This window comes from Olea europaea, chromosome 3 (genome assembly GCF_002742605.1).
Source record: "Olea europaea var. sylvestris chromosome 3, O_europaea_v1, whole genome shotgun sequence".
In the NCBI taxonomy this organism is placed as follows: domain Eukaryota; kingdom Viridiplantae; phylum Streptophyta; class Magnoliopsida; order Lamiales; family Oleaceae; genus Olea; species Olea europaea.
Window position 1 is genome coordinate 15,520,175 of NC_036239.1, and position 11,943 is coordinate 15,532,117.

At 35.3% G+C, this 11,943-nt stretch overlaps 1 protein-coding gene and 1 long non-coding RNA gene across 3 annotated transcripts in view; one reads left to right on the forward strand and one right to left on the reverse strand.

Moving 5' to 3' along the window:
• The window catches only part of LOC111387193 (CCR4-NOT transcription complex subunit 1-like), a 26,212-nt gene extending 20,338 nt beyond the window's left edge, over positions 1–5,874 (forward strand). For both annotated transcript variants that reach the window (XM_023011740.1, XM_023011746.1), the window contains exons 39-50: positions 1,805–1,951; positions 2,028–2,156; positions 2,339–2,383; positions 2,468–2,614; positions 2,687–2,748; positions 3,488–3,641; positions 3,742–3,933; positions 4,020–4,124; positions 4,320–4,454; positions 4,622–4,852; positions 5,256–5,357; positions 5,443–5,874. In XM_023011740.1, coding sequence (XP_022867508.1) covers positions 1,805–1,951; positions 2,028–2,156; positions 2,339–2,383; positions 2,468–2,614; positions 2,687–2,748; positions 3,488–3,641; positions 3,742–3,933; positions 4,020–4,124; positions 4,320–4,454; positions 4,622–4,852; positions 5,256–5,357; positions 5,443–5,592 — 1,599 coding nt within the window. In that variant the 3' untranslated portion in view covers positions 5,593–5,874. The remainder of the gene's footprint in view (positions 1–1,804; positions 1,952–2,027; positions 2,157–2,338; positions 2,384–2,467; positions 2,615–2,686; positions 2,749–3,487; positions 3,642–3,741; positions 3,934–4,019; positions 4,125–4,319; positions 4,455–4,621; positions 4,853–5,255; positions 5,358–5,442) is intronic.
• A 2,156-nt stretch (positions 5,875–8,030) lies between these two features.
• On the reverse strand, positions 8,031–9,408 carry LOC111391682. Its single transcript, XR_002702153.1, has 2 exons — positions 9,335–9,408; positions 8,031–8,246 (listed from the first exon to the last, which is right to left on the reverse strand). It is a non-coding gene; the product is annotated as an uncharacterized LOC111391682 (long non-coding RNA).
• Between the last annotated feature and the right edge of the window lie 2,535 nt (positions 9,409–11,943).

Sequence of the window (11,943 nt, forward strand, 5' to 3'; positions counted from 1 at the left end):
TTTATGGACCCCATTCCAATGACCTTACATGATGCATCATTACCCATCAGAACAGATCCAAAATTACCAGAACGATATGAATGAAACCAATCCTAGTGAGGACACATGTGATATGAACAGGCCGAATCAAGTACCAATCAGTCATTTAATTTTACAGAATTATTTGCAGAGACTGATAACATGTCTTCATCTCCAGAATCCGAGTCTCCTTCTGCAACACTAGCTAAGTTTGAGGACCCATCACCTTTCCTTTCATCACTCTGCTTCTTATTGGGACAGTCTCTTTTAAAGTGGCCCATCTGATGGCATTTGTAGCACTTGACGTTTTTCTTATTTTGATTCCTAGATTTTGATCTTGTGTTCCCTCTAAAAGAAACAACCCTGTCCTTCCTTCTCACACGATCCTGGTAGCCCTTTACGATCAACCCTTCACCCTGTGAAATTTCACCAGTACGCAATTTCCGCTGGTTGTAGGCTAACAGGGTTGATGTGACTTCCTCCAATTCGAGAGTCTCTTTAACCCACGTCAACGTGGTCACCAGATGGTCGTACGAAGAAGGAAGTGAGCACAATAAAATCATTGCCTTGTCTTCATCATCAAACTTGATTTCAAATCGCAATAGGTCATTGATGATTTGATTGAACACATTGGTGTGTTGAATCAGATCCGTACCTTCCAACATTTTCAGCCTGTACAACCGTTGCTTTAGATGCAGCTTGTTTGTGAGAGACTTCGACATATAACGACTCTCCAATTTCTCCCAAACCTCCGTCGGAGACTCAACTTCCATGACGTGATACATGATTTCGTCCGCCAAACAAAGACGAATTGTACCAAATGCTCGTGCCTCGAGCTCTTCCTAATCAGCATCTGAAGTACCCTCTAGTTTTTTCTCAGATAGTGCCTTCACCATCCCTTGCTGCGCCAACAAATCCTTCACCATTCGCTGCCATAATCCGAAGTTCACAGATCTGTCAAACTTCATCACATCAAATTTTGCAATCGAAGAACTCGCCATTCGAACCTGGCTCTGATACCAGTTGTTGGATTTTATGCGCAATATTAAAGAGATGAAAAAACGAAAATCAACACAAGAATTTTACTTGGTTCGACTATGTGCCTACGTCCACGAAAGCGAAGCGGAGAGTTCTTTATTCAGTTGTTAAAAATAGGGTTACAACATATTTTTTATACTAACCCTAGCCTAGGCCCATACAAGACTTTAAGTTCCGTACAGAAAATGCCCCTGTACCGTACCGCGGGGGCGTTGCCCCCCGCACCCCCAACCCATTCAGCGTCCCTAACAACCAGACAGTGAATTAAACCCGCGCAAGACCGATGCCGTCGCTCCGCTCCGTTCCGTTTGATGCGCTCCGCGCTGGCATCGGCCCATTTGATCCAAGGCCTGTGTTCCACTCTATATGAGCCACATACACAACAATTAGTCCATCGAAAGGAGTGCAAAAAATTATTCTTCTAGCATGCCCAAGTTTATAGGAAATAAGGCTTAGTTTGTTGTTGAACAAGTTATCAAATAAGAATTTCTGCGTACTATCAAGTCTCGCGTTTTATACTTTCAAGATTTGGACCTTGACAAGGAAAATTTCAATGAGATTATGTTTTCTTGAGTCATGTCATTCCACATCATGTCTTTGCCTATCCTTTGGCATTACCCTTGTACTTATTTTCTTTTTTCTTTTCTTGTGGATTGGGATAGATATCTCAGGGTTGAAATTGGCTGTAGAATACAGGCATTTTTTATAATAGTTTCTAATTTTTCCTTTGAATCTGCTATTCATGTAGGTTTCTGTACTGTTTGCGGAATGGTACCAAATATGTGAACTTCCGGGAACAAATGATGCAGCTTGTGCTCATTACATCTTACGCTTATTTCAGAGAGGTCTACTCAAAGGAGATGACATGTCAGATCGCTTTTTCCGCCGTCTCATGGTGAAGTTCCTCCCATTTTAACACATTATAATGTATGGTTTGTCTAGACTTCAAATTCACCGTGCTTCTATCTCAGGAACTGTCAGTGTCACATTGCTCATCTTCGGAGGTGATCAATTCTGGCCCATCTCTGTTGCATCAGGGACAACCTTTATCTTTTCTTGCTATCGACATCTTTGCTAAATTAGTCTTCTCAATCTTGAAGGTAGAAATCATATTTTTGGAATTATAATTTTGGTTTTTGGTTTTTGGTTTTTTAAGTGCATGAAATTAATATTGGTAACTTCTCTCTAACTCAATTCTCACTCCTTGCTTCCTGCTCTTCTCATTATATTGACTGACTTTGCAATCCCCTTTGTCTTAACTTCTCTTCCTACAAATTTCCAGTTTTCTCCTGATCAAGGATCTAGCAAACTCTCTCTTCTGCCTAAGGTATTAATCCCCGGCCTGAATGATTCGAGAATTTCTTTGGCCACTCTGCAATTGAATAATGTCTCATAATTGGTATTTTTACAGGTTCTTGCAGCGGCTGTGAAGTTCATTCAGAAAGATGCTGAAGAGAAGAGGACTTCCTTTAATCCAAGACCATATTTTAGGTTGTTTATTAACTGGCTGCTGGATCTGTGTTTCTTGGACCCTGTTTTTGACGGAGCAAATTTCCAGGTATGTTGCATGTCAGCATTCAATTTATTTTTCTGATCACAAATTAACTTCAATTCTAACTTATTCTTTTAGGTTTTGACTGTTGTAGCAAATACCTTCCATGCTCTTCAACCTCTCAAAGTTCCTGGATTCAGGTTAGTTTCTTGCCCATCACTACCATGTCATGCTTAAGTGTGGTCATTTTCACACTGGAACTTTGGCTGTGTACATCAGGCTATACCATTTTCCTCGTGGTATGCTATAATGATATAGGATTTACTCTTGCATGATTAAAAAGCACAAAAACTGACTACGTATTGGAGTGATATGATTCCACCAGAACAGGTTAAAAGGGGGAGAGATGCCAAAATTAATATGGCCTGATTGGTTGCTAAATTCTCATATAAGTGGACCTTCGAATGAATGAAGCAGTGCATCAGCGACGATTAGAACATGTTAAAAATTGTTTCCATACAGTTTTAGCTTATGATGAAAATTATGTACAAATAAGTATAATAGAGAGCGGCTTACCTTGTTCTTTTTACGATGGCAGTCTTCAGTAGCCTAATTTTTATTATAGTTCCTGGTATGTTCACTATTTGCCTGATTTATCAGGAGGGATGTAAAGTTTGTTGTTCAACATAATTACTAGTGTTCTTCACTTTTCTAAACCTGACCTTTATTATTTTACCCTGCAATCTTCAGCAGCCTCTGTAATAATATTTGTAGGTTCACAACTTTATTAGAAGCATATAGAAGTTGTGGTTCACCGTATGGTTGTAAAGAAGGCAAATAGAAGTTGTTGACTGTGATTATTATTGTTGTTAAGCTGCTCAATTGGAATACATCTGTTCATGAATTCATTTGGATACTGACTGATTGAATTGCTTTCAGCTTTGCATGGCTAGAGTTGGTTAGTAATAGAAGTTTTATGCCAAAATTACTCACAGCAAATGCACAGAAGGGGTGGCCCTATTTTCAGCGGTTGTTAGTAGACTTGTTTCAGTTCATGGAACCATTTCTTAGGAATGCTGAACTGGGTGAACCTGTACGCCTCATGAGATCGTCTTTATTTAATCATTATTATTGCCTGCAGATGATGATGCATTCAGTTTTTTACCTATAAATTTATTTTTGTTGGCATTTAGGTCCACTTTCTTTACAAAGGCACACTCAGGGTGTTGCTGGTGCTACTCCATGATTTTCCAGAGTTTCTTTGTGATTATCATTTCAGCTTCTGTGACGTGATTCCCCCAAGCTGCATACAGATGCGAAATATAATCCTCAGCGCATTTCCTCGTAACATGAGGCTACCGGATCCTTCTACTCCCAACTTAAAGGTGTCTATCTAATCTTAGATTCCTATCAGTATACTTGGCCATCAAATATAATACTGACACAAATTATGTTGTGTTTCCATATTTAGATTGATCTGCTGACAGAGATAAGTCAATCACCACGTATTCTTGCTGAGGTTGATGCTTCTCTTAAAGCAAAGCAGATGAAGAATGATGTTGACGAGTATCTAAAGGTAAACCTGAATGGAAAATGAACCATAATATATTGGAGGAAACAGGTAAAATAAGGGAAAATACACCGACCCTCTCATGCGCGCACATGTGTGTTTGTTCTGTGTGGAAGTGGGGCTGGTTCTTGAAGTGGTGAAGTCTCTTTAATTCTTTCACGCTTATAGAACGAGTATTTCTCATGCCAATTTATGCTACAGACTAGGCAACAAGGGTCTACATTTCTTGCTGATTTGAAGCAAAAACTTCTGCGTACTCCAAGCGATGCAGCTCATGGTGGGACCCATTACAATGTTCCTCTCATCAACTCCCTTGTACTTCATGTTGGGATGCAGGTATGTCCCAATATTTTCTACCTCTTGGACAACTAATAACAATCAGAAAAATGTTATCACAAGGACAACATTTTTCTTTCCCTTTGATTCATTTTTACTCGTTCTTTTATATTTCTCCTCTTTTCCATATATTTTGTCTTCTGATTTTGACATTGAATTTTTCATAGGCTATTCAGCAGCTGCAGGCTAGAGCACCCCCTCATTCACAGTCCATGGCTAGTATGACAGTTTTCTTGGTCAGTGCTGCTTTGGACATTTTCAAGACTTTGATAATGGATCTGGACACTGAGGGTTGTTATTTATTTCTAAATGCGGTTGCTAACCAATTACGTTATCCAAACAACCACACACATTACTTCTCTTTCATCCTTCTCCACCTTTTTGCCGAATCAAACCAGGTGGGTGTCTTTTCAGTTTACTAGGTTGTAGATGATATTACTTTTCATTATTTTCTTTTATATTGCAGTTGAATGATTTGAGAAAAAATTTCAGAGCCAAATGTTTTATGTTTTTCCCTTGCTTTCAAATTCTAAGAAACAGAGTGAATTTAATTTCTGATTGATGGTCTTGAATCCTGGTCATTCCCCACAATTTTTCTAATCAAGGCTGCATATGTAGTTTCACTGTATGTATAGCATATATTTCGTAAACATTATTTGTTAGCACAAGACAATATAATGAACAAGATTTTAGCTTATTTTTCTACATTAGTTGTCCACTACCATTCTCCTCTCCAAACATGCCAAAAATGAAGAGTACAGATTTACTGGTTTCTAATGAATTAGTGTTCTAATTGAGCAGGAAATGATTCAGGAGCAAATCACTAGAGTACTGTTGGAGCGACTCATCGTTAATAGGCCTCATCCATGGGGTCTTCTAATTACTTTTATTGAGCTAATCAAGGTAAATTATGCTAATCTATTCCGTGGGTTGAAATCTTTGAAACAAAAATTTCTTTATTTTTCAAACATTTCTGTCTGTAAAACAGAATCCCAGGTATAACTTCTGGAACCGATCTTTCACAAGGTGTGCACCGGAGATTGAGAAACTCTTCGAATCAGTATCAAGATCCTGTGGTGGTCCAAAACCTGTGGATGATGGTGTAGGATCTGGTGGAATACCAGATAACATGCACTAAACTATGGATGTACATACATTTCCTGTTGTTTCATACATACATATATATAAAAAATTAGTGGCAGAATATCTGGATCAAACGATGTTACTGTAGATAACTATCGCCATGTATGTATATTTATTCCTATTTTTCTTATGTAGCAGCATCTGTTTGCTGGTTTTCCTTGTACTGCTATGACAGATAATGCAAGTTTCTATTTGTTAGTTCAGAATATTTCCCCAACCTTTGTCCCCTGTTCTCTTCGAAACTGGGGCTATATGAATACTCATTTTTGCCCTTTCATTTTGTTATTGTTAAATCTATTGGAAGGTCACAAATTGACACGGTGAAGTGCAATTATAAGGTGTCAGAATGGGTAGGTCGGCTCGGATTGATCCGCCTGCGTCTGGACCTGGTTCAGGGCATACAATGTATCTGAACTTTTCATGTGAAATTATGGTCCTCACCTTGACTAGACCGCTTTCAAAATCTATGGATCGAACTGGCCTTTGAACGCTAATATTGCAGGTCAGGCTGGGTAGAATCATATATCAGTACACACCATTGTTATTTGTAACATTAAGGGTGGGTTTTTCATGGGAAAAAATTAAATTTTAAGTAATTGAATTATTTGCATAGAATATGTCAATTAAACGTATTTGATTGATTTTATTTTTAATTTAGAAAATGTTGTACTTGTTCATTTTTTTATTGGTGGATAGATGGGAGATAAGGGGTAGATGAGAGAGAAGAGGAGTGAATTATCTGAAAAATAAAAATATATTTCTCTTAAGATGCGTTTGATTGTCAATATTTTTCATAAAAAATATATTTTTTTCTACTCTATTTTCTATTTTTGTGTTGTTTGATTGATATTTTTTTCATGAAAAATGTTTTCCTACTATTGATTACGAGATCATATTTTCATCAAAATCAAGAAAAATATTTTCTTTAGGGAGGTAGAATTTTGTTTTCTATGGAATCAACTCTCTCTCATTTATTCATTCTCTCTCATCTATTCACCAATAAAAAAATAGACAAGTTTAATATTTTTTATGTTGAAAACTAAATCAATCACACATATTTAATTAATAATTTTCATATAAATAAGTTTTAGATAATTGAATTACTAGAATTGATTTTCTTTCCATACAAATTTCATACTCACAATCAAACGTAACCTTGAAGAAAATATTTATCTTGTTTTCAAGTAAAGTAAATTAACGTGATTAAAAGTAGGAAAATATTTTTCATAGAAAAAATATCAATCAAACAATACAAAAATAAGAATTTGGATGAATAAATGATTTTTTTCATAAAAAATATTGACAACCAAATACACTCTAACTGTTATACTATCATCATCAGACTATCATAAGGTTGGCAACAGTTCGATTTAGGGTCTGTTTTGTCAAAATCATCACCGAACCACTAATTTTTTAGTCATGCCATAACACCACCATAACTCTGTAAGTTGGTTCGGTTCATATCTCAGTTCGGCTCAATTCGAGTCGTTATTCACCAGGAAAATAAATTAATTTTATAGCTCCAGCCGTCAAAATGATTTATGACAAAAAAATCAATGAAAATAAAAATATAATATTAAGCGAATGTAGCAAACAACATTCCAAATAATCATGCAAACAATATCCATATAAAATATGTACCATCATTTCAATATTACAATAAAAAAATGAAGCCTATTCATGAAGTACATTCAACTGAGAAATAATTTTGGCAGCCAAAGATTTTGCATAAATTGTTCCTCTCTAAGTGATATCCACTAATGACATTTGACCGGAATTCCCATAATTTTGTTTAAATTCAATAGATCTACAAATTCTCTGTAAAACCTCCAGAGATTTTTTTTTTTTTTTTGCAATTTGGTACTGGGTGATGAATTCAACAGCCTAATAACTTGCTCATATCCTTGCATTTTCCTTGATTATTTTTCAAACTCAAAATGCATGTCATCAAATTCCTCTAATAATAAAACTTAATATCTCTAGGTAAACTAATTTTATTAAATTCATCTTTTATGTGGAGAATAATTTCATCAAATACTCAAACTCGACAAAAACAAAAATAGATACAGATTACAGCAACAGTAATTGGCAAATGGGAAGAGAAAGAAAAATACCCTCCTATCTGGGAATGGCAACAGCGAGTAAGCAAGAATACGGTGTGTAGAAGAAAAAAAATTTGAGGACGCACTTTAGAGACTCTAGTGAAGACGGCCGTCGGCTAATGTTTTGTTGAATTTGATTCCAATTTTCTTTATGGTAGGGTTAGTACTTAGTGGGTAAGTGGTAATTGGGTTAGGTTACTTAATGGTCTGGTAATGGACTATAAATTTTGGGCTAGACAAATTATAATAGAAAGAAGGAAAAAAAAAAAATCACGTATGCACTACTTAAAATAAAATATTCTCAATATATATACACATAAAGATAATAATATTGTTAGAAATACTTGATCCCTTAATAACTCCCAAAAACATATCGTAAATGAAATTAAACTGCAAAGGCAGCAAAACTATAAACTACGTTGAATTAAATACATTCCCATAAATTAAACCAATTCAAAAAAATTTAAATGGAGAACAATACTCTGTATCTTTTGAGAGAAATTCTGTTGGTCTTTCTTCCTCGCCTTCTTGAATAAAAAACTGGAATCTGCGAAATTATTCAATCAAAACCATCCTCGAATTTGGTAATTCCATACTGTACTCCATTATTTCATGTTTTGATGTAACAATAATCTCTATAATCTGTTATATATATATATATATATATATATATACTTGGATTCAGCATGATCGTTCTAACACATGAACTACAAAACATTTAATGTTTGATTTGTATGTAATATAACTGATCACATAGAAACTTTATTTTGTTTTTCTTTAGAATTTAATTTGCCGATAAGTTTGGTATGTCTCCAAGTAAGAAATCCTATATGACTGACTATTTGCCCTGGTTATGGTTTTTATTCGCTGTAATCTGATTTACTGTGGCAGTCCATATGAATATGAATTTCCCTTAATGTGTGATATATGATCACAGGGGTGGATCCAGGATTGGATTCAAGACCGGGCTACTACGCGTAAAAATAAATAAATTTACACATAAAAAACTGATTTTTTACCAAAAAAATAAAAAATACCTTTAAAAAAAAGTTCTTGGGCCTGAGGGAAGGGGGGGGGGGGTTAAAGCCCAGCCCCCCCAATCCGTCTCTGTCTGATCAATGAATAAGGTGATAAACTAGATTGTAGATGAACCTCATAAAGAAAGATCGCAACATGTACTAATCAATTATATATCTTATATACTTACAAAAACAAATGAGATTTTGCTCGTAAATTGACAATCCTATACAGCAGTTTCATATATTTAGAGAATTAGCTAAAATCGAAATCGATGTATTAATCTACTTTGACTTTGCTTTTGCTTTGATTTAAAATTATCAGACATGTATAGATTTCAGTTAAACATGAAATGTTGTTGTAAAGCAGATTAATATGTTACAAAATGTTAATTTATTTTCATGTTTTTATTCCACAGATGTCTCCATCCATTGAATTTATATATAAGTTTATGGCGAGAATAAAAAGCACCTTGTGAATTTGAGGGAAATGACGTGCACTTGCAACCGATTTTTAGATAGACACCGTTATCTATCTACATGAATTAGCTGTAACTGGGCAAAGGAACAAGTGCCTTAAAAAAAATATTGTTCGAGCTACCACATAAAGGAGTCTTACATTGACACTTACGCAGGGAGCAACGTTGTACTTGGGGACTGTGAATGTTGGCATTATAATAACAATCAATCCCATGTCAGTATATATATATCCACTAGAGTCAAGGAGACATCCAGGAAGACCTAAGGAGACAAGGAGACGAACAAGGGCAAAGACCTTCGACCCAACGAGATATGGATGATGATGCGGAAAGGTACACAAAGAAGAACTTGTAAGCAACCTCTACCGCTGAGCCATGTCGAAAAACGGAAGCGAGTTTCAGACGTGACAAACTCACCAATGACATATATTTAATACTTTTAAGTATTGGCAAAAAAAGTGTTTAAATAAAATCAGTTGTGTTGGGTACATGAATTGATTTTCTTTATTTGAATCAAAGCTTTTTCAAAATTGGAATTTGACTTGGTAGTTTTCAGTATCTCTTTTTGAATGTAGCATGAGATTCCCTGTTTCACAACCACATGCTATAAAATCCGGCGTAAATACGATGCAATGACGTTATTCCACTAAGATGTTAGTTCTAAACTTTCGGTATCTACAAAATCATATCTTTAACTCCATAGTGGCGAATGTCTGCTTTTAAAATAGATAGAAGAATCCCTTTAGTGAGTTTCTGTCATATGTATTCTATATATAATCAAAAAAAAAAAAAAAAAATTGTTTTAGCGTTGAGAATTGTATGTGTAGTGTCAAAGCAAACTGTCCAGATCTTCATCCTTGAATAATATTACAAGGATATGTCATGTAGAAGCGATTCCAGACGTGATGCATTACGTTACGCATTATTGATACACAACATCATATATTATGTTTTCACAACAGATAACGTTTGCAAACATCCGAAAATAGATAGCATAAACCTGTAGCTTAACAACAGGATCAAAGCAGTGGCTAGTAAGGATGAGCTATGTCAACTGTGAAATAAAACGACTGCAACAAGATCCCATGTAAAGAGAAATGACAATCCTCATGTAATCAACCACCAAAAACGTCCATTAAGAACAGAAACAGCATGTTAGATGAACCTTAAACTCTGTTCAATATATTAATCAACACAGGAATACTCCTATTTTCCTAGCATGTCCCAGAATTGGAGGGGCACAAAGCATAAAAACCATATGAACTATGGGGACATGAAAGTTTTCATTCGCCCATCATGATGTAAAATACTAATAACATATCAGTAATCTAATATGTCATGACAATTGAAATTTCTGTCCCAAAAATGAGTTACTGAAATGAAAGTCGAATTAAACATCAGATACATTTCATATAAAGCAAAAGTTAACATCAACATTCATTCTAAGGTGATTCCTCCAGAATCCAAAGAGCGTCCGTTTGATCGCATACATGACATACGGAAATGAAAAACCAACTTGTTCAAAATATGCACCAACCACAAAATCACTAATACCATCATCATAACTAAATAAAAAATGAATTGATAAACGTGATTGCACATTCAGAAAGAAGAACACAGGTTTATATCTTCACAAATTGGTAAGAACATAATAGATTTGATCATGAAATCACTGAAAAAAAGGTATAGATAAGAATAATGCTACTTTGTGGGATGTGAGATGTGATTTCAGTTTTTGCCTAAAAATGAAGGAAACGAAATTTGGAAATTTTGGCAATAATTGGGGGTGAATTAAAGAGGCTTGTTTGGAGACATATAAGCTACCTAAATTGATCATTCTTTTTTGGAGTCAAGTTGTTGTAAATCGTTTTTACTATATATATTGTAGTACTTTTAGAATAAAAAATGATGATATGTAATTTTTGAATATATATTTAAAAGTATGCAGTCCATGTAATTTCCACTAGAAGGAATAATGAAAAGTCCAATTGTCCAATTTTTTATTTTTTTATTTTTTTTTTAACGGGTAATTGATTCGGCTCAAGACGGGACGATATCACAAATATCATACCCGCGCCCACCCTGAATCGAGTCACTAAAATCAAATATCATATCTATCACATTGCACCATCGGTTCGATTTTTTTCATCCCATTCGGTTCAATTAATCGCAGTTTTCGATTTTCGCAGTTCGAATTGCCATCCCTAGACTATCACTTGTAACATTTATGTTATACCACTATCGTCATTGCAACCACCATTGTAACATTTGTTGTTACACCACCATCACAATTAGCCTCCCATCCATGCTAATGACCACCACCACCGCAATTACTGCCATGAGTAGATATGTAGCACCATAAAAATCGAAAATTACCATCACTAGAAACACCACATCTTCTCACCACCGAGACTCGTCAACAATCTGTACCCACCACCATTACCCGAAAAACATCATAACCACCCCAAAAAAAAAAAAAAAAAAAAAAAAACAATCTAACGAAACCAAAAATAAAAAGCCAGACCCTTCGAAACTAATGTAAAGCATTTTTTACTCCATTGTTCAAGCTCTTCCCGCTTCCATTTCCAAGCTTTGTTAAAAGGGTTCTTGAAGGATCAAGTCCCAATTTCAGATTTGAAATTTATTCACGTTGTTTGACAGTTTCAAAAGGTGGTGGTGGCAGCAAAGGTGGAGGAAGAATTGAGTGGTGGTGATAAGCAATGGTGGTGACGGTTACAACGAGTGTGGG